The sequence below is a fragment of the Panthera onca genome, chromosome B1, assembly GCF_046562875.1.
Source record: "Panthera onca isolate mPanOnc1 chromosome B1, mPanOnc1 haplotype 2, whole genome shotgun sequence".
NCBI classification, from domain to species: domain Eukaryota; kingdom Metazoa; phylum Chordata; class Mammalia; order Carnivora; family Felidae; genus Panthera; species Panthera onca.
Window position 1 is genome coordinate 21,373,217 of NC_138342.1, and position 22,942 is coordinate 21,396,158.

At 47.6% G+C, this 22,942-nt stretch overlaps 1 protein-coding gene and 1 long non-coding RNA gene across 2 annotated transcripts; one reads left to right on the forward strand and one right to left on the reverse strand.

Moving 5' to 3' along the window:
• Nucleotides 1-819: 819 nt before the first annotated feature.
• On the reverse strand, nucleotides 820-11,850 carry CCKAR (cholecystokinin A receptor). The gene is made up of 5 exons (XM_060655292.3): nucleotides 10,964-11,850; nucleotides 9,997-10,248; nucleotides 6,543-6,804; nucleotides 3,073-3,200; nucleotides 820-1,465 (listed from the first exon to the last, which is right to left on the reverse strand). The coding sequence occupies exons 1-5, from the start codon at nucleotides 11,073-11,075 to the stop codon at nucleotides 930-932; spliced, it is 1,290 nt and encodes a 429-aa protein (XP_060511275.1). The 5' UTR covers nucleotides 11,076-11,850; the 3' UTR covers nucleotides 820-929.
• LOC132692632 (uncharacterized) lies at nucleotides 1,539-3,545 on the forward strand. The gene is made up of 3 exons (XR_009616478.1): nucleotides 1,539-1,618; nucleotides 2,029-2,138; nucleotides 3,390-3,545. It is a non-coding gene; the product is annotated as an uncharacterized LOC132692632 (long non-coding RNA).
• Nucleotides 11,851-22,942: the final 11,092 nt, after the last annotated feature.

The window sequence follows — 22,942 nt, forward strand, 5'->3', positions numbered from 1 at the left end:
GAGAATGGAGTCCAAGCATGCCAGTGTTTATTCTGGGACTGACTATACATGTTTCTGTTTCCTCCCTTGGACAGGAACACATCGGTCACAACTCACCTTTGTACCTGGAGTCTTTCTGGAAGGGAGGAAATGCCAGATGAATATGGGAAATCAAGCTGAGGCAAAGAAGCCACGGGGTTCAATATAATACAGGCCATTAAAGTAGCAAAAAAAATGTCTATGTACCTTCTGGCTCTTAAATATTCACTATGGGAGGATAGCACTCCATCCAGCTATTTGCCACACACCCCTTTTCTTTTTTAGAGACATAAATTCCAAATTCCATCTTTTAGACAACAATCCGTTTGCTGTTTTGATGACAGTGATAGCGTAAGGTTGTGTCTCTGAATGTCCTTCACCAACCTCAAAAAGAAAGAGCCAGGCTGTTGGCCAGAAGAGTCTCTGTTTCATGTTACCTTTTGTGATGGTGGTGAGACGGTTGGGTACAGTATGTGAGCCGTAGACTCTCCGGGGGGAGGACAGCAGCCTCCACAGTCCTGCGTGGGCAGATGAGGCAGAGCATAGAAGTGTGTCCCTATGGGGAGTGAGAGCTCGCTCACCTTGGATGTTCTGGAGACTTCTAGAGCTTAAGTAGGGTCCGCATCGCCATTTTGAACGTGTGTTTGGCAGTTGCATTTGTAACACGAGCCTTGCTGGACTCCTGTTACCGGCCTGTTGAGGTTTTTCTGATGTTCACTGAATGTTCACTGAACATCTCCTGCCTCCAGTTGCCCAGAAACCGAATGTGGGCCCCAGCCTGCGTCGACTTCCCCTGGACCCCGGATGAAGGATGAAAAGCAGACAGTGAACAATTCCCACTGGAAATGGAACCCTCCTTGTCATCTCCCCCCTCCACCCCCTCCTGCGGAGGCACTGGCGCTGGGGACAGCTCACGGGGGTGGGGCAGAGGTGCTCATGTGGCTGTAGGAATACCTGGACAGGGAGGCCCCCGTGGTCCTGCCTTCCTCCTCCTCTCCCACCTCCCCTCTCACCCCTGGGGGACCAGGGTTGGGGCAGCAGGGGAAGGTGGCCATGAAGCCGAGGCGGAACCGTTTGTTCATGAAGCAGTAGATGATGGGGTTGACGCAGGACGAGGTGTAGGACAGCAGGAGGATGAAGGAAATGGGGGTCCCGGAGAGGCGGCGCTCGGCTGAGGCCGTGTCATAGGCCCGCCAGGCGTTGGCGCTGAAGATGGGCATCCAGCACAAGAAGAAGAGGACCACGATGACCATGAGCATGCGAATCACCCTCTTCTTGGCCATTAGGTTGGCCGCCGAGCTGCTGCTCCTGACGCGGTTGACTCTGCTGCCGCCCCCGCTGCTGGACAGCTGCTGCAGCTCCAGCCGGGTGCGGGGTCTGGGCTTCTGTAGGTAACAGCCGTCGCTATCCTCGTACCTGCCGCTGCTGCTGCTGCTCGGTTTCCTTTCTGGGGAGGGGCGGAGGGCAAGCGACATCACTTACTGTTGGGGATGGGTCACGCGGGACAGAGGGCGCGGGAGCCCCGCCCCCTCCATCAAGGGGCTCAAAGCAGACTTGAACGGAAGAGCTGGGCAGGCACCCTTGGGCCCTCACGGTGAGGGTAAGTAGCCATCCATAGTAGTCCTTTCCTTCAAACGAAAAGCTACTTAGGGGCACCCGGTGGCTCAGTTGGCTAAGTGTCCGGCTTCCGCTCAGGTCATGATCTCCTGGCTCATGAAGTCAAGCCCTGCCTCGGGCTCTGTGCTGACAGCTCGGAGCCTGGAGCCTGCTTGGGATTCTGTGTCTCCCTCTCTCTCTGCCCCTCCCCTGCTCGTGTTCTGTCTCTCTCTCTCAAAAAATCAATAAACATTTTTTTTTAAGAAAGAAAAGCTACTTAAAACTAATACAATAACACATCATCTATTATATGCATAGTATATAATCACAGAATAATATTTCATGCATGTCAATTGTAAGGATAAAAAAATTATGAGTGCACGAATCTGCACACTTTTTCCTCCCTTTCTCCAGACCCTAAGGGGAAAGGGTCTCGCCTGCTGGGGAAGCCTCCACAGTGCATTTGCTGAGAAACCTGGATAATGAGCAGAAATCAACAAAAACCAAAGAAGCTATAGAGACACGTAAGTTACACACACGATCAAAGAGTTGACTGAAGGGGTAGAGGGAGAAGGGCAAGAAGTTATGTCAACAAGGGTGTCGGCATACATTTTAGTGGATAGCAGATTGTAATGAGCGGGGAGGAAGCGAGGCCTTGTGGCAATTGTAATGTGACAAAGAGGGAGGAGAGAGGCGCCTGGGTGGCTCTGTCAGTTAAGTGTTGGACTCTTGATTTCAGCTCAAGTCATGATCTCAGTTTGTGAGATCGAGCCCCACCTCAGGTACTGCACTGACAGTGTGGAGACTGGCTGGGATTCTCTCTCTCCCTCTCTCTCTGCCCCTCCCCTGCTAGTTCTCTCTCTCTCTCTCTCTCAATAAATACATAACTGAAAAAGAAAGGGAAGAGAGGATGGGGGAATTACAATCCACTTCAGTTGCTGAAGGGGTCCATTTGATTTTTTTTTTTTTTTTAATTTTTTTTTTCAACGTTTTTTTATTTATTTGTGGGACAGAGAGAGACAGAGCATGAACGGGGGAGGGACAGAGAGAGAGGGAGACACAGAATCGGAAACAGGCTCCAGGCTCCGAGCCATCAGCCCAGAGCCTGACACGGGGCTCGAACTCACGGACCGTGAGATCGTGACCTGGCTGAAGTCGGACGTTTAACTGACTGCGCCACCCAGGCGCCCCTGAAGGGGTCCATTTGAATATAACAGTGCAGTGAGTGTGGGACACACGGGCCCTCAGCTGATAATCGGGTATGTGTGTATTATGTCAGTTTCTCCATTTCACAGATGAGGAAATAAGGACACTAGGTCTCATTGACTGTGCCTCATGACACAGAGTCCCCTAAGAATACTTTCAAAAATCGCCAACGTACACCCTCGGTGTATCTATGCTACGAGCAACACGCTTTTGTGATATTTTGGCATAAATATACAGCTAAAAGATAGTTACCCCTAGCAGACTTCTTCTGGATAGCATCAAATTTTATTCCTTGGTAAAGTTCCAGAGAGATTAATCCATAGGCCACCATCATCACGATTCCGGGAATAAGAAAGAGGATGAGTAACAGGAACGTGTGCCTAATAAAATAAAAAGAAATTCAATAACCATCAACTTCAGTATTTCAAACTCAGATGGGATAAATAGGGTTCATCTCCATTTTAACTGATCTGAGCAAACACATTAATTACTAGTATTTAATCGCCTTAGAAATTCCATGTCTGGTGGTTCAGTCATTCAAAGTTGTTTACGTCTTTCCTTTTTTTCAGATAAAGTCTTTTACGAAGGACTAGTTAAGTTGGAAAGGGTTGGTGTAATTCTGTGCCTGAAACAAGCCTTCAGGCAAAACCAAGAAGAACTTAACAACGACAAAGAGTATGTGAACGATCTCAATGTAGCTATTACCAAAAATACCAATAAACATTGACAAGAGCTTACATTTATGGAGGACTTAACCATGCTACACACTAAGCTAAGTGTTATGTATATAATATTACATACATTACATATACACATATGTGTATATATGTGTATATGTGTATATACATATATGTGTATATGTGTATATACGTATATACGTATATGTGTATATACGTATATACACGCACATATATGTATATGCATATATGTATATAATGTATATAATATTACATAAGTTACATATACATATATATATGTGTATATATGTGTATACATATATACATGTATACATGTATATATGTACACATATGTACATGTATATATGTATATATGCACACATATGTGTACATATATACATATATATGTATATATAATTAGATTTAACTCCCATAAGAATGTTTGAGGTAGGTACTGTTTTCATAATACCTTAGGTGAGGAAACTGAGGTGTATAGAGATTAAATAATTTGTCCAAAGTCACGCAGCTAGTGGCAAAGGTGGAATTTGAACCCAAGTAATATGATTCTAGAACCTGTGCTCTTAAGCATCACGATAGACTATTCGTTGACTTTATCACAACAGAATCAATTCTTTAAAATTTTTTTATTAAATTAAAAACATGTTTATTTATTTTTGAGAGAGACAGACAGAATGTGAGTGGGGGAGAGGCAGAGAGAGAGAGAGAGAGAGAGAGAGAGAGAGATACAGAATACAAAGCAGGCTCGGTGCTCCGTGCTGTTAGCACAGAGCCCAGTGAGGGGCTTGAACTCACGAACCATGAGATCATGACCTGAGCTGAAGTCATGCAAGCTCCCCGTAACAGCAGAATCATTAAATGCATAGGTAGGAATGATGGAAAACCTCTTAGGTTTTGCAAAATACAGTATTCGGGCGGCTTCTGATGCCTGGCCTGGCAACACACTTATTCTAGTGCCTGGTGGGACAGAGCTATGCTCTCTGTAAACATGTTTGATTCCTGAAGCACCATAGCCTCCTTTATGAGTCTGGCCCCTAAATCATTTTTTTGCACTCTGGCATGTGTAAGGTTACACGATTAGGCCATAAAATTGTCAGAGGCTCACGGTGGCTGGGCCATTTCTCATTTCAATTGGACATGTTTTGATAAGATTCCTTTTCAAGTCTTGGAAATGTTTCTCTCATTTGCAACGTAATTCTGTGTGTGTGTGTGTGTGTGTGTGTGTGTGCGTGCGTTACTTGGGTGAAATGAAAAAAGGAAGGCAGAGAAAGCAGAGGTTATCTCAGTTTTGAGCCAGTTTTGGATATCGGGTTCCCTGATTCTAAAACATGCTTGGTATTAGTAAACGTAATACCCTGCATTTGTGAGACTTTTAAGATATTTTATGACATTTTATACATATACTCTCATTCGAATCTTACAGCCACCCAATGAGGTAGATAAAAAAAAAAAAATCTATATTATTAAATCCTTGTATACATAAGGAACCTGAACCTCAGAGAGGTTACTTGAACTTGTCCAACGTCAGTCAGCTAGGAAGCAAAGAAGGAGATATTAGAATCTCGCCTGTTTCTTTTTTTTTAATGTTTATTTTTGAGAGAGAGAGAGACAGAGCATGAGTTGAGGAGGGGCAGAGAGAGAGAGAGAGAGAGACCGAATCTAAAGCAGGCTCCCGGCTCCAAGCTGTCACAACAGAGCTCCACATAGGACTCAAACTCGGGAACAACGAGATCATGACTGGAGCCAAAGTTGGACACTCAACCAACTGAGCCACCCAGGTGCCCCTTGCCTGTTTATTTCTAGTGAGGTGTTCTGTTCAAGCACCATAACAGCAGCTCTAAAAAAAACCACATGGGATTTGGGAGTCATTCTCTGCTTTAACTTCAGGTTTCATTTATTTATTTTTTTAATAAATTTTTTTTTAACGTTTATTTATTTTTGAGACAGAGAGAGACAGAGCATGAACGGGAGGGGCAGAGAGAGAGGGAGACACAGAATCCGAAGCAGGCTCCGGGCTCTGAGCTGTCAGCACAGAGCCCGACGCGGGGCTCGAACTCACGGATCGTGAGATCATGACCTGAGCCGAAGTCGCCCGCTTAACCGACTGAGCCACCCAGGCATCCTTAACTTCAGGTTTTAAAAATCATGGGTGGCTCACTCGGTTAAGCGTCCGACTTCGGCTCAGGTCATGATCTCACAGTTCATGAGTTTGAGCCACGCGTCGGGCTCTGCGCTGAGGGCCTGGTGCCTGCTTCGGATTCTGTGTCTCCCTCTCTCTCTGTTCCTCCCGGCTTGCCCTAGCGCATGCACATTCTCTCTCTCAAAAATAAATAAATAAACATTTAAAAAGTTTAAAATTAAAAACTTAGAAAAGAAAAGAAAATCATAGCCCTCCCAATCCTCTAGCCAACTCCGCCCCCCCACCCCCACCCAGACCATCCAGAGGCATTGTGCAGAGCGGGTAAGCAGAGAGGCTCTGTATCTTCTAGTTTTGTGACCTTGAATGACTCACTTCACCTCTCCATGTCTCCATGCCCATAGGGACAAGAATAGTACCTACCCTTGGGGCACCTGGGTGGCTCGGTCGGTTAAGCGTCTGACTTCGGCTCAGGTCATGATCTCACGGTCCGTGAGTTCGAGCCCTGCATCGGGCTCTGTGCTGACAGCTCAGAGCCTGGAGCCTGTGTCCGATTCTGTGTCTCCCTCTCTCTGACCCTCCCCTGTTCATGCTCTGTCTCTCTCTGTCTCAAAAATAAATAAACGTTAAAAAAAAAAATTAAAAAAAAAAAAAGAATAGTACCTACCCTATAGGGTTTTGAGAGGATGAATTAAATTAATATATGCATGGCATTTAAAACAGAACGCTAGGTGTTTGGTATCACTAGCATCCTAAAAGGAAGTTAGAATAATCCTTCTCCGGGTCTCCAGGAAACTGATCCCCCAGCCACCCTGGACGACACATTCCGGTTTTTATTAAAACCGCGAGCTCTAACGAGTTGTGTCACACAAACAAACACACCGCCTTACCAGGACTGCTGCATCATATCATTCGGCAGTAGGAAGCGGCACATGTTTGCGGTCTGGTTGTTATTTTTGGTAAAAGGCACCAGGTTGCTATAAATTGGGTACGGGGTCATGATGGTAAAGGAGAGGCACCAGGTAGTGGCGATCACCTTCAAAGCATGCGATTTTGTCTGCCAGACCCGGGACTGTAAGGGTTTGCAGATTGCACCGTATCTTTCCAGAGATATGGCCACCAGATTAAAGGTGGATACGCTCACCGAAGTGCCTGGGAAAGGAACAAAGAAGTCAGTTACGATGGCGCTGAAATCCAGAGTTTATTTGCACGTTATCTGCTCTGCACGGGTTTCATATCAAGGGACAGCACTGAGTATGTGCAGACTCAAATGTATGTATATATTTTTAAAAATCACTTATTCTCAGTTTCGTTTCAAAAAGGATTTAAGGCAGTTAAAGAAATCTACTTACAAATACATCTTCTTTCCGAATTTTAGGTAAGTTCATTGAACTTTGATTACAACCTCCTTCCTGCTTAGGCTAATTAATAACCACGGGGAAGGACTATGTTCCTATCCCACAGAAGAGGTGTTGGACTCAGCCACAGAAAAGCTCTAATTTTGAGCATAACCTGAGGTTAGGTTGACCTAATAACCCAGATTTGTAAGGACTGTGACCCTGAAAGGTCACTGGGGTCTGAGCTGGAGGCATTACAACTTTCTGAAAATTTCTAGCACAGACGGTTTTTAAGAATGCAATGTTATACACTTTAAGAAGTAGTTTGTGGAAAAAACACCTAGTGGAAAAACACGAAGGGGGAGATTCCACACCGTAACTAAGGGTTGCTGCGTGTGGGAGGACGAGAGCTTCCCTTCCCGTTCTGTTTTGCTTTCCTGTATTTTGCAGAAGGAGCATGCGTCATCAGTGAGAAAGACACCAAAACACCTTCTTTAAAATGTTCTTAGGCAGAGTCAAAAAACCCCTTAATTTTCTTTAATTTTTGTATTTTGTGTGTGTATACTTATTATCATGTCCTCTCCCCTTAAAATTCCCTTTCATGATTCATCCATGGATTCTGTCAATTTTTCTGATTATCGTTACCATGATTTCTTAAACCTTAGAATTAATCTAAGCTTGGGAGAACAGACTCTTAGCCTGGGCCTTTTAGGGATATAAATAAATTCTCTGCAACTATATATAAAAATATTCTTTTTTGGGGGGGGACTACCTCCAGGGTTCCTTAGAGACTTGAAGGAATCTGCAACCCAAAAGCCATTAAATAAAAACTCATGTTCTGAGATGGGAATACTGTGTTTTCCTGGACATCACCCCAAGGAATTGATGACATTTAGGCTATAGAGTGTAGTTCCAAAGTCCCCGGAGTCAGGGTCTGGATAATGAGCCCACCGTTATTATAAACCTCCTACCAGGCAAGCACTCTTTCCTTTTTCTTTTCTTTCTCTTTCTTCTCCTTTTTTTTTTTTTTTTTTTTTTTTTTTTTTTGACTGCATTTTAGGCGATTAATGAATGTTAACTGTTAGGAATAGTATTGAGGAGAACACAAAATCAAGGGAAGAATAGAAATCACCAGATCTAGAAATCCAACACAACCATTACGATGTTGCAAACACTTTCAGAATTATCGTGCTTTCCATTTTAGCTATTTTTAAAAACATTTTGGTGCGCCTGGGTGGCGCAGTCGGTTAAGCGTCCGACTTCAGCCAGGTCACGATCTCGCGGTCCGTGAGTTCGAGCCCCGCGTCAGGCTCTGGGCTGATGGCTCGGAGCCTGGAGCCTGTTTCCGATTCTGTGTCTCCCTCTCTCTCTGCCCCTCCCCCGTTCATGCTCTGTCTCTCTCTGTCCCAAAAATAAAAAAAAAAAAACATTTTGGGGGGGGGTGAAATTCACATAACCATTTTCAAGCAGGCACGTCTGTGGCATTTAGCACATTCACTATACTGCGCAATCACACGAGCGCTTGTTTTAAATCTCCTTTCACAGACCCTGGTTAAGAGTCTTAAATCATATTATCGTTAAGATACACATGGATGGGCCTGGAAAGCTGAAAGCGCCACGAGATGCTAGTAATTATTACCGCTTCATTGTTTCATAATGATCCCTTTCACTGGAAAGTCCATTTTTCTTTTCAGAGTTCTTGGACAAGGACTGACACTTTCTTGGTTGTTTGTCCGTGGCACACAGATCAGTAATTCATCATCGTTCGGTCAGGGTTAGATCCCGCTTCGTCAATTGGGAGAAATAAAGGCTTTGAAAGCTTTCCGGTCATTACTGCCCTGGCCCAGCTCAGCTCAGCTCAGCTCCGCACATTTTGCAAGGCTTAGGTCAGAACAAAAAACGACCCTCCCTCACTTCCCGGCCTCCTCCTCCCCTCAACTAGTCCTCAGAGTGGGTAGGAACGCGACAGTCTGGCAGACAGGGAGACAGGGGACGGAGAGACATCTTTGTTCGGCCTCAAGAGAGCCACGGCAGCTGGCAAACTGAGTCAGAGTACTCACGCACCACGGTGGCGGCTACCGATCTAGGTTCAAATCTCTGCTCTGTGCTTTACCACCTGTGTGTCCCTGGGCGCATTATTAACCTCTCTGTGCTTCTGTTCCCTCGGTGAGGCGGGGAAGAATAAGCATCTTAGATTTCACAGGGTGGTCGGGAGATAGGATCGTGGGAGTAAAAAAGCACTTAGTACAACATCTGGTGCATAGAAAGGGCTCAAAAACATCAGCCCTTGTGATTTTTCTTTGTCATCGGCATCATTTTGATTGGCAAAGGCAGAGGGCTGCCTATCCCAGCCAGTCAGGGTGAGCTTAACGACCCACAGGCTCTGGGAGCAAAATCAACTCCTCATTTAGTGCCAGAGGCCGCTCTCCCTCTCTGCCTGAGATGGTCCCAGCCCCTGGGGGACCAGGCTGGGAAGTAAGTCCCGACACAGGAATCTAGAGCCGGAAAGAAACTGGTGTTCACAGTAGCCCCTGTTCCCTGGGAAGGCAGGAGCAACAGTAGAAAGAACCCTCCACCCCCCGCCCTCCAACCACCACCCCGAAAACTGCGCCTCGGGTTGGGCAGCGCCCTGGAATACGACCAACGGCTTCCAGGAAGGGACTGAGCCTCACGAGTGCCTCTTTCTCTCTAGCCGAAGCAAGCAAACCCCACCTCTTCTGTGGTTTCTTAACAACTTATTCCACCCTGAGAAACTGACCCCTGAAACGTACAACTGGGGACTGAGTCCTGGGCACGCACGAGGACGGACCTGCCTGAAAGCCAGTGCCTGCACCCCTGCGCTCAGCCCCACACAGCCAGGTGTTTTGGGGGTTTTTTTGCACTCAGCAGGACTCCTCTGCTGAGGCTGTCGGGGAGCAGTGGGGGCGGTGGGGGCGACGGTTGGGAAGGTCTGGGGCCCAGTGGGGTCTGGGGCGAGCTCCAGAAATAGTCACCGGCAGCAACTCACCCATGAAGTAGGTGGTAGTCTTGCAAACAGCACTCCCGAAGATGAAATCCTTGAGCAGGTTGGGGATGAGGTTGAAGGGCATGCAGAAGAGGCAGAGCATGAGGTCGCTGACGGCCAGGGAGAGCAGAAAGATGTTGGTGACAGTTCTCATCCTCTTGTTCCGAATCAGCACCGTGATGACCAGGGTGTTTCCCAGCACGCTGAGCAGGAATATCAAGGAATACAGGAGGATCTGCACAGCCAGCTGCCACTCTGCACGGAGCAACAGGGACGAGACAGAGGGGCGGGCGGAGGTTATGGGAGCAGAATGTTAAATCCATAGCCCACGACACCAACGGTGATTTCTTGCGGATTTTTCGTTTTCTTGCAAGGGTGCACCTCCTTGAACCCGACTATTCCTGTACTTGACAACGTTTTGCAGAAACCAAGTGAGGAGCCCACAGGGATTCAGTGGCTTCTAAAATGTTGGTTTTGTTAAAGAATCTCTCCGGGAACCACTTTTTCTTCGGAACAAAGCTTCCCCAGTGCATGGTGATTGCTTCCTTTCCTAGCTGCTAAGCGTTATTTTACTTTCATCACTTTTTCACGCCGGATCCCCCCCCCCCCCCCACCCCAAGAAAAGGTGACAGCTGGACTGCCAGAGCACCTTTTCTGTGATGCTGGTAAGTTCCAGCTTCGCCCCTTGTGCCCCTTTCTTATTACACTTCGGCTCCTCCTTCCTTGGATTTGCCCCCCACACCCCCACCCCCGAGTCCTATACCTCCAACGCAACTCTCCCCTGGGGAACCGTAAGGGTATTTGACTCAGTTCTGCTTCTTGATGCGTTATCCAAACTTGTGAACGCACGACTTTCCCCAGCCTTGTCTCCCGAGGACTTTGTTACATTTTCTCTCTCAGCCTCGCCTTTGCTGATTTCTCCCTGAGCTCAATCGTTTTCCGAATGAAAATAACAGGGTCCGACACCTACCTTTGGAAGAATGGGGCTGATCCAAGCAGAAGAGCGTCTCATTTTCGATTCCCAGCTCACAGGGAGGGGTGATGTTGCTCCCATTCACGAGAAGGCTGTCGACCACATCCATCCTTGCCTGCTGTTCTCCAAGTGCCGCGAGCCGGGGAATTGCTCATTCCTCTGATGACCGGAGAGACCAAATGCGACCTGCCGTGGAGGGACAGGGAGGGAGGGGTCTCCAGGTGCGGGCTTTTCCAGCCATTCCTGAAGGCGACGTGCGCTCACCACGCTCGGTCCAGCTGGGCGAGCATCTGCACTCCTGTCTTGGAAAAGGCAGCTCTTGTGAGCCAAGCCAGCTCCACCTTCCGAGCCCACCCCTCCCGTTCCCGGGCCAGTCTTGGGGCCCCGAGCACAGATAGCCTGACTGTGAGTTAACCCTTCCCAGAGTGTCACTGCTCTCACACACCCTTGTGCACACACGAACACACTTGCACAGACACACACACACAAACACACACGCTTCCCCGGCACCTCTCTCCTCTGTGCAGGAACCTGTCACCAACCCAGACGTATGCAGAATAAAGCCCGGACTGGCTGTGTGAGACAGGAACAATTAACACGGTAACAGATACGATAATGCAGAGCGTCGTCGGGACTAAAGGACACGGAGGGACTGTGTTTTTACCTCCTTATATAAAAGCAATTAGTGCCTTTTTAGCTTTGGAACCATGCCCGGCAATGTGTGTAGATATAACTGTCCCATGGCTGTTGTTACCAACCACAGTGTTATTTCTTGCCATCTCTGCCCTTGTTAACCGAAAGGAGAGGGGTGTTTTTAGATATAGGTTTCTGGATCCTTAGTACAAAAAAAGTAAGGAAGGTTTTCCGTTCATTCATTTATTCGGTGGTCCATTCATTCGGCACATACTCGTTGAGTCAACCATCTGCCAGGCCCTTTCTAAACACATGAGCAAGGAATGAACAAGATTCTTTCAGATAGTGTTAAGCACCATGAAGGGAGTAAAGCCAGAAGATGTAATGGAGAGGAATGGATTGGGGGTGCTGATTTAGATGAAGTGGTCAGGAAAGACCTCCCGAGAGAGAGGACACGATCTGAGACCTGGAAGACAAGGAGGAGGAAGCCTGGGAAGATCTGGGGAGAGTGGCTTCTTCTAGGCAGGAAGAACAGTATTTTTGGCAGAGGTCACGGTAAGTGCAAAGGCCCTGTGGTGGAAATAAGCGTGGCCCCTTTGGGGAACAGGCAACAGTAGGAGTGAGTGGGAGGCAAACAGTGAAAGCTAAGGTTAGAGAGGAAGACCAGCCTGGGTGTCTGGGTTTTCTTCGATGCCCTGTAGCCCTTGAAAGCCCCTCCATATCCACCCTACAGATGGTCTCCTTGGTTCAGACCTTTGAGGAAGCAGATGACAGCTGTGAGACCTGTGTTTTGGACACGCCACTTGGCTGGGCTGAGATCCATTCTATTTGTTAGATGTCTGCGGGGCCCTTGTGTGCTGACGGGGCTCTCAGTGGACAGCTACGCACATCTTTGCTGGACGCGGATGAACTAACTGGCATTTTTGCTGGGGAGGCTCAGGCTGTGGGCTGGGAAGACAGAGTGGCGCCTGTTTTCTTTGAAACTATGATCACGGACCCTAGAAGTGGGAGGAAGGTTGGAGAAGCTATCAGTGGTTATTAAGAGGATAGGCCTTGGCATCAGACAGACCAGGAATCAAATCTGGGCTCCACGGGTCATGTGCTGGGAACTACCAGGCAAGTTTCTTAACCTAAGACTCACTCCCTTCTGTCAAATGGGGATCAGAATGGCTTCATAGATATTTGTTATGAAAACTGACTGCCTTAAGGCAATGTCAAGGCCTGGCACACTAAAAGTGTTCACCAAATCACAGATCACAATATTAATAGCCATCAGATCATAGTTGTTATTTTCCTTCTATGCAGGAGGAAACAGACTCAGAGTGGCTACGTGAGTTGCTCGTGAAAACCAGTGCTGGATACCCGCGCCTGGACCCCGCAACCCCATCCCCACTCTACTTCCTGCAGCTTGGAACCTTCTTTGTTATCCTAGGGTCACGCAACCCATGTGTTGCCAGGACCCTCGTCTCTGCTCCTCCTTCCTGCCACGCGTCCTGTTGGCTGAATCTTTCCAGGATGTGGACCCTGCCCCCTAGGTGGGGGCCCAGTGCAGTGCCGTCCTGATCTGGGGCGGGAGAAACATTCAGGTGTTGAGCCCCGGCAACAGCTAAATTCCACCCTTGTTCCCGGCAGCTGGCTGTTCAGCCACTTCAACAGGGCAGACATCGGCAGCCACAGAGGAGGCTCCTGCTGAGGTACCTCCCCTCCATCGGCAGCTGTTCTGGCGGTGGGAGGAGTGTGCTTCAGCAAGTCCAAGGGCAGGAGAGCAGCGGGCTTGGGCTGACCTGCCCTGAACTAACTTCCTTCCTCCCTTCCTCCTTTCCTTCTTTCCTTCCTCCCTCCCTCCCCCCTTCTTTCCTGCCTTCTTGCCTGCCTTCCTTCCTTCCGTCCTTCCTTCTTGCTTTTCTTCCCTTCCATTCTGCCTTCCTTCCTTCCTTCCTTCCTCCCTCCTTTCCTCTCTATTCCAATTTGGCTCAGGGGTTGGCAGGAAGTGAGGGTGGAGTGTAGGAGGGTGGGTGCTAGAGATAATTGTAAACCCACAAGGAGTGAGTGTGGCACATCTGCGTGCTGTCCTTTACAAACATTAGTGCACATCTGAAACACCTAGGTTAGTGCTTTAAAAAAAAAATGAGGATTTCCGGGCTTCCCTCCCAGGGATTCTGACCCTCCAGCCCAAGACCTGGGAATCTGCTTTTTTATCCCTGGGGATTTGGAGGCCAGTGATCTCAGGGTCACCTCTCGGGCAGCTCCCTGGAAGCCATTAAGAGCGTGAGCACAGGCGTCAGACTACAGGAGCCCAAGCCTGGCCTTCGCCATTGGCCAGCTGTGGAACATGAACAAATTACCTAACCTTTCTGAGCCTCAGCTTGCTCATCTATAAAATGGGGACAACATAAGCCTACCATAATGCTACCCATAAACAAAATACGTGGAAAGCACTTAGAACAATGCCTCACCATTAGTGGATCAGATCAACTCTCGGGGTGCTCTGTTTACCCCCGTGATCGCGGCCGCAGGGGAACGAGCCACGAGCAAAGTTAGCGGGGACCCTGTGCTCGTGAAATCCTCAGTCTGCTGTGGGAGACAGGTGATAATAAACTGGGCAAAATGGGAGTGCCCTTCTTACCTCGGAGTCTATCCCGTGATCGGGCATAGTTCTAGGCGAATCGATAGTAATGTGCTAAATTGAGTTGAAATAGTTTAAGTGCCCCTCTTCTCCAAGGCACGCACCCCCGGGTGGCCTGAGCCTGGCTGTCTCCTGCACCCCACGAAGCCCTTGGGGTCACGGGGACTCTCTCCTCTGGCAAATCCTAGAAAGCCACAACTCGAGCAGCCTCACCTGGTTCTTAGGTAAAGAAATGGGTGGCTGCTCCCTAACCCATTCTCCACTTGATCTTAGCCAAAAGGCCGAGAAGCGATATCCCTAACCCGTTCTCAATATTAAGGAAGAATTGTTCTCAAACACACACACACCAAAAATGTACGTGTGTTTTTTTTCCCCCTCATCGTCACACCAATCCCATGGTCGTTACAAATTTTGTAAAGCAACGGAGATACGCAGAATTATCGTGAATTTCAGGTCCCGGCATGATTCACTCTCAGTGCTGTGCCACTTTCGCAGACACAGTCCGGAGTCCATGGTCCATAACAGGTTTGTTGCGGGGGCACCCAGTTCACAGGGCGGGCTGACGCTTCTTAACGTTCTCGTGGCTCTGCTCTGCAATTCTCCCCCCACGCTGCTGCTCTGAATGTGGCCCTCTCTCAATTTCTTACTCGTCACTCTCTTCCCAAACAGCCAGACTGCTGCCTGCTAAGCTTTCCTTCTTGTACTTCCTCTAACCGTCCAGGCTTCTGGAACTGGAGGACGGCTCTGGGTCACTCTAGGGGTGGACACGCTGATATGGTGGCACACCCCTACTCCCCCCCCCCCCCCCCAGAACGCATGTATCCACCCCGCCCCCCCCCCAAGGTCCTCGACCTCTGGCCATCCCTTGGGGAAATCCCAGTGGCTCCTTTCTGATGAAGGCAGCCGCCTCATGTCTGTTGGATGAGGCAGTTGCTTGGCAAGCCACAGCTGGGTTGGGCAAGTTGCTTTGCCTCTCTCACACTTTGTTTCCTCACCTGGCAAATGGCTTCACAGTGGTAGCCCCCAGGTCAGAGGACGGCTGGGACAGTACCTGTCACAGTGTGTGTAAAGCATCCAGGGGAGTGCTCGGCATTTCAGGAAGGTCCAGCAATTACTAATAACATTTATCATATTTCATATCGACAGGAACATTAAAAGCGTCCCCAGGGCGCCTGGGTGGCTCCGTCGGTTGAACGTCCAACTTTGACTCAGGTCGTGATCTCACAGTGTGTGAGTTCAAGCTACGCATCGGGCTCTCCGCTGTCAGTTCGGGGCCCGCTTCAGATCCTCTCTCTCCCTCTCTCTCTGCACCGCCCTCCGCTCATGCTCTCAAAAATAAATAAACATTAAAAAAAAATTTTTTTTTAAAGCTTCCTGAAGGCCACCGCCTCTAGGTAACATTTGTTCACGGTTAGGCGGAGATTTTTCTAGCCTTTTCCTCAAAACACATCTTTTGAAAAGCAAATTTGGAATCATCCTCTATGTATGGCATTCATCCCACTTACCCCTTTCTGAGCATGTAGTTTTTTTTTTAATTTTTTTTTAATGTTTTTATTTATTTTTGAGACAGAGAGAGACAGAGCATGAGCAGGGGAGGGGCAGAGAGAGGGGGAGACACAGACTCTGAAGCGGGCTCCAGGCTCCGAGCTGTCAGCACAGAGCCCGACGCGGGACTGGAACTCACGGAGTGTGAGATCATGACCTGAGCCGAAGTCGGACGCTCAACCGACTGAGCCGCCCAGGTGCCCCTGAGCATGTAGTTTTAATGACAATTTGGAAAATGAGAGATATACATTCTGAAAAAATGTGTTTACTTTTTAAACAGTTAAATGAGAAGAAAGTAAAAAAAAAAAAAAAAAAATCTATGACCCCATTACCCAGAGAATTTACAAAGGGTTTACATACATACTATTTTATGTATTCATCTTTTTTACCTAGTATTATTTCATTATCATGAGTTAGCTCTCCAGTGTTAGGTTAGGGGATGTCGGTTCTTTCATTAAGAACATATATTCCAGGGGCGCCTGGGTTGCTCAGCGGGTTAAGCGTCAGACGTCAGCTTGGGTCATGATCTCATGGTTTGTGAGTTCGAGCCCCAGGTCGGGCTCTGTGCTGTCGGTGAGGAGCCTGCTTTCCATCCTCTGTTCCTTCCCTCTCTGCACCTCCCTAGTTCACTCTCTCTCAAAAATAAATAAAACATTTGAAAAAAAAGAACATATACTCCAACTTACTAAGATATTTCCATACAGTTGGATATTTGGTTATTATTTTTAGCCCTCTGCTTTTTTTTTTTTAAGTTTATTTATTTTGAGAGAGACAGCGGCAACACTAGTGGGGGAGGGGCAGGGGATCGAGGATCCCAGGCAGGCTCCTGGCCAGCAGCAGAGGCTGACGTGGGGCTCGAACTCACAAAACTCTGAGATCATGCCCTGAGCCGAAAGCCAAAACCAAGAGCTGGGCACTTAACCGACTGAGCCACTCAGGTGCCCCTAGCCTTCTGTTTTTACACACTTACACACGTATTTTTGTGGCATTTGATGTATGTCGGTGACATCGGGGATGACATCAGCCAGCTCCAAGGGCAGCAATCATGCAGGATTCGCTGGCACTTCTGGCCCCTGGAGCTGCCAATGCAGAGGGCACCCCCTCCAGGGACTGGTAGCCCGAGGCCTGGGCAAATCACTTCCCGAAAGACAGCACTCATTTGTAAGGCTGCTGTTTATTGTAAGGCTGGCTTCTTACACTTTTATCAGCATTTGATAGTATTGGGTAGCATTTTCCTTTTGCTAATAATTGAAAAAGGCACCTCATTGTTGTTGGAATTTGCATGGCTTTGCTGCTTTATTTTATTTATTTATTTTTAACGTTTATTTATTTTTGAGAGAGACTGAGGGCAAGCAGGAGAGGAGCAGAGAGAAAGAGAGAGGGAGACAGAATCCGAAGCCGACTCCAGGCTCCGAGCTGTCAGCACAGAACGCGACGTGGGGCTCGAACTCGTGAACCATGAGATCATGACCTGAGCTGAAGTTGGGTGCCTCAGAGACTGAGCCCCCCGGGTGGCCCATCTTTGTTTTAATTTGCATGTCCTTTAGAAAAGGTGCAAATTTGCAGAGATGCTCCCTGTTTTCCCTGGGTTTACTTACCAGTTGTGTTTCCTCTTTTGTTATTTACATAAATCTTAGATAAGCCGAGGTCCTTTATGAATTGCTTACGTGCTCTGCCCATTTCTTTATCCAATCAACAAAGCTTACTGAACTTCTACTTCGGCGGGAACCATGAAGGTGTCCATTCACAGCAGTGAGCTCCCTTCACTGAGCTCTCAGTCTAGCAGGGGACACACAATAAACACATAAATAAGCAGAGTACTTGATGTCAGACAGTGATAAGTGCCGTGAGGAAAAAAACAAAGCCAGAGGAGGGGACTGAGAGGGACAGGTGATCAGAGGCCTTTCAGAGGTGTGGCATTTGAGCAGATGTCCGAATGAATTGAGGGAATGAGTCTCATGTCTCCAGGGGAGAAGAACATTCCAGGCAGGATATTTATTGTGGTCGTAATGTTTTCCTCATTGCTTGATAGGAACTCTACTTAAAGAGATAATGGTGTTTAACTGACAAATTACGGTCACGAACTGCTGGATGGACCAGAGACTGCTTCCCTTTCCCCCCTTTTATATAGTAATTGGATCCCCAATTTTTAATGGGGTACATGGCTGTCTAGAATTAATGCAATGTTTTCCAGCCTCCTCTGCAGCTAGGTGTGGCTCTATGACAAGGTTCTGGCCAATAGGATGTAGGCAGAAATGAATGCGCAGCTCCTGAGAAGTATTTTCCGGAGAGCAAACATGCCCTTTTCTTTCCCTTCCATCCTGGCTAGGGTGAAGATGTGATCCCTGGAGCTGGAGCAGCCATCTTGTACTCTGAGGGGAGTGGTCGGGTGTAGCAGAACAAGGGACTAAAAGGAATCTGGATCCCTGATGGTCTCAGAATCTATACACCAGTCAGTCCTGGACTACTTACCTTTACACTTCATTTATGTGAGAAAGAAAAATCAATTTATTTTATTAAGCCAATGTTGTCTGGGGTTTTCTCCCTCTTGCATCTTAACCCTAACGAAAGCACTGTGAATTAGAGTCCCCGTATTTTAGTTTCTTATATCTTCTCAGACTACGCCTCACCTGTGCTCAGAGTACGTCGTCGTAGCTTTCACGTCACTGACTTTGACCGTATTTCTCCGGCCCGCAGTGTGCCCGTCCGATTCCTTAGCACCTAATTGGGATCTACCCCTCTTGAGGGTCCACCTTTACCCCATCTCCAAGCAGTATTCTCCAGCCCTCACTGCTCTGCCAAGAGGCAGAAAAGATTCCTAACTGCCACAGCCCTGCCCACTACCCTGCTCTCTGGGACTTAACCAAATTGTCTTGTTTCTCAGGTTGAGGATACATTTCTGCCCAAGTTTTCCACTTCTCCCCATCTGTCCTTCTCTGCTGGACCCCTAGTCCACGAGACCCTCATCTCTCACGTGGAGAACTGTTAAAGCCCCCATAACTGACCTCCCCAGCCTCCCTTTGACTTCTCCAATCTCTCTTCATGCACTAACTCGAGTGGGGCTTTCAGAATGCAGGTCAGGATGTCACTGCCTACCTGAAACTCTCCAACCCAGTAAGGCCCTGAATGGATGGCACCTTCCTTCCACTGTGGCTTTGTCTTCCCCTCTTCCTCATCCCCTCCCCCACTCTGTGGGTCAGACATACTTCCTTCTCCCTCCCTGTCATGCTTCGGGGCCCACTTTCTTCCTGGACCCCCAGGGTCTCTGCCCACCTTGTCTTCTCAGCCTGTGCTGTGCTGCCTGCTCCCTCTCTCTCATTAGGCTCCACCCACCAAGAAGGCACCACAATCTCTCTCTCCCCTCGGACCCAGACTAGGGCAGGCTTCCCCGCCGGATGTTCACGTGTCTCCCAGGTCTCTTCTTTTCATTTATTCTGCTCTTACACTGATGATGGCTTGTAATATTACATGCATGTGTTTGCCCCACTAGCCTGAAGCTTCACCGAGACAAGGGCTGTGTCTGTTTTGTACATCAGTGTTTTGTAACTCAGTGTAAGCATCCAGGACCATTCCTCATGAAACCATAGGAAGTTATGCCTCTGTGTTGTCATGACTTCCTTTTGCAGAAATTAATGCTGAGACCCGAGTGAGGTCGGTGCCAACATCTATACTCCTTTCCTTTCACGGCTCCCCCATCAACGCCACCCTAACAACTGTCAAGCCTGATGGGAACAGAGACCAGTAACTGGCTGACTCCCTCTCTCACTGGGGTCTCTGCACAGTTGCTGAGGGGCTGGTGTGCCTTTAAGACTCAAGGGCATGAATCTCAGAATGGAATTTCGTCGCGTATGATAGACACTGGGGAAGATACTTGTGGCCAGACGTTCTGGTAACTTGAGAGTGAGCAGGAAGACAAAAATTAGTTCAGAATTTCCCCACTCTCTCTCTCTCTCTCTTTTTTAAGTTTATTTGTTTATTGAGAGAGAGAGAGAGAGAGAGAGAGAGAGCACTGAAGGGGCAGAGAGCGAGGGAGAGAGAGAATTGCAAACAGACCTCACACCATTAGCACAGGCCCCACGCAGGGCTTGAACTCACGAACTGTGAGATCATGACCTGAGCCGAAATCAAGAGTCAGACGCTTAACCGCTGAGCCACCCAGGCACCCCAGAATTTCCCCACTCCCTCTTAGGGTCACTGAGGACCGCTCAGAACAGGACACCAAAAGGCAGCTGCTATGAGGTGAACAAGCAAGGACCTAGGGGTGTCTTTACGGTGCCGTCTCCACGATCTGGCCTCCGCTGGGTTCCACCCTTGCCCTTCATCCCTCTGAATTTCCAGTTTCTCATCCACAAGGTACTGGTATAATATGAAACTCACAGAGTTACGTGAGGATCCTTGGGAGGAGGCATTTGTTTGGAAGTTCTGTAGGGACTCTAAAGACCTTTCTGTGTGAGTAATAAAAGTACCACTTACTCTGAGCACCAATGTTTCTTCAGTGCCTTATCCTGTCCGAAGACCCACCCTGGCCCTTCACCTCCCTGCTCTCCTGTGGCGCTCCCCCATCCAAACCTCTTTCTCCTTCCTAAGTTAAAAGACAAAAGCCCCCTGGGTGTGCTTCTCTGGGGGGTGGTGGCGGCCTGTGTCCCAGCTCTGGGTGCCAAAATGTCCCATCCATTATCATTATCATCACTGTCAGTAAGTCTTCCAACGGTCCCAGGACCAGGCCGCTGCCCACGGTTAGGTCACTAAAAACCCGAAGTTCACATGCCTCAGAGGTGTGGGGAACCAGAAGCATCGCTCTTACGGGAACCTTTTAGAGACTTGTGCCCGCCTGGCATCTGACCCACCCACGTGTCCACTCGCTATTTTGGGATTGTAACAGCTACCAAATCCATTAACTGGGCTAAAAGTAAAAGCAATTGGAAGCACAAGTGCCTTGAAATGTTTAAGCACCATAACGCTGAGCTGGCCTAATGACTGCTGAAAGTAGGGTCAGAAGGGAACCCTTGATCTCCGCCCCCTTCGTGGCCCAGTAGAGTAAAGGAGACATGTCAGATTTAAGGATTAAAAAATAAAATGTCTATGCCTGTTGATGATAAAAGCTCGAATCTGAAATTCGGTTATCTTAGGAAGCCCCTAAAGGGTCACAGAGTAATTATAGCACCTAAGCTCCTGGAATCAGAGCTCACTCGGCGGCGATGCCTCCACCGGGGGCCCGAGCTCCTGGGGGGCAGGGCTCCTGTCAGCCATGTTTTCTGCAGTCACATTTCCAGCTGTTCCTACAAAGTCTAGCACATTGTAAGCATTCACTGAATGTTTGTTACGTAAAAGGATGAACAGATGGGAGGACTTATGTCACTGAATGTCATTTTATCATTCTTAGGGATGGAAGAAAATTTAGTAGGAGTCTGAAATTGTATTATTTTCAGACCAGATGGAATCGTCTCCCTAATTTTGCTTCTGATACAACTGTTGTGAGAACTCAAGTCTCTTGAATGAGGCGCTCTTCCCAAGCCATCAACAGTAGCAGCAACAATGAAAGCAGTAATAATAGCTACTGTCCATTGACTTCCATTTCAAGAGCTTCATCCACATCAGCTCATGTAATCCTCACCTTAACGTCATGAGGCACCAACTGCTATGATCCCCATTTTCCAGAGAAGCTGAGGAACTCTGCCAAGGCCACAACAGAATAGGAACATGTTCTCTTAAAGTGGTTCTTGACCTCCGTTTTCCACCTGAGGAAAAATGCACACTCCTCAAAGCAGATGGTTGTGACACTGTTTCAGGAAGTTCCCAAATTTGCTGAACTCTAACCACAGACCATAGATTAAGAGCCAGTGTGACCATATCCTTAGGCTCTGGAGTTCAGCTACACCTTGTTTCTTTCTCTTAGTTTAAGTATTGTTAATGAAGAAGTCATACAGGAGTACATTTTCTTTCCTTTTTTTAAAAAAATGTTTAGTTTTAAGAGAGAGAGCAAGAGGGGGAGGGGCACAGGGAGAGGGAGACAGAGGTTCCAAAGCAGGCTCTGCGCTGACAGCAAAGATCCTGTTGCGGAACTTGAACTCATGAACTGTGAGATCATGACCTGAGCAGAAGTCAGATACTCAACCGACTGGGCCACCCAGGTCCCCCAGGAGTAGATTTTTTTTAGTGAAAACCCAAACATTAGAGGTAATGTCCCTTTGACCAATTCATTCCAAGACCCTTCCGGGGCGCCAGGGTAGCTTCGTCGGTTAAGCGTCCGGCTTCGGCTCAGGTCGCTATTGCACAGTTCGTGGGTTTGAGCCCCATGTCCGGCTCTGTGTTGACAGCTCAGACCCTGGAGCCTGCTCTGGATTCTGCGTCTCTCTCTCTCTGTTCATCCCCTGCTGGCACTCTGTCCCTCTCTCTCAAAAATAAACATTTAAAAAAATTTTAATTCCAAGATCCTTTCTAGAAATAACTATTGTTACCAGTTCATTTCATATCTTTCTTTTATCATTAAATACCCATCCATGTACCTTTGGAAATTACTTGGTATTGTTTGTGTTATTGGGTATTTACTCAAATGATACTGTCTTGCAACTTTTTCTTTTTTCACTTTAGAATCATCTTAGAGGCTTTTTAACCTATGTAGATTTGACACATTCTTTTAAACTACTGTGTAGATGTATGTGCCAAAATTACCATTTGCTTACTAAGTGACTTTAGCTTGTTCTTAGATGTTTGTTCCTGCAGACAAAGCCACAGTGAACACTTTCATACATACTTGTCAAGCACACGAGCAGATTTTTGCCTAGAAGAACCCCCAAACCTGGCATTGCTGGGGCACAGAATATGTGCATTTTTTAAAATATAAAAGATACCACCGCATTTCCCTGCAAAATGTGGTGCCCATATGTACTCTCTTAAACAATGTACCAGACCCATATTTATCCACATTCAACCTTTTCTATTATCAATCTTTTCAATTTTTATTTCCGATGAATAAAAAAAGGTACCTTGTATTATTTTGCGCTGAGTATTTTTTTGTATTTGATTGGTCTTTGTACTTTTTCTTTTGTGAATTACCTGCTTATTTCTTTTGCTAACTTTTAACCATTTTCTTTTTGTTATTGATTTATGCATGCTCTACTATATTCTGTTCCTGAACAGTTACTAACTTTGTTACAAGTATCTTCTCTCCA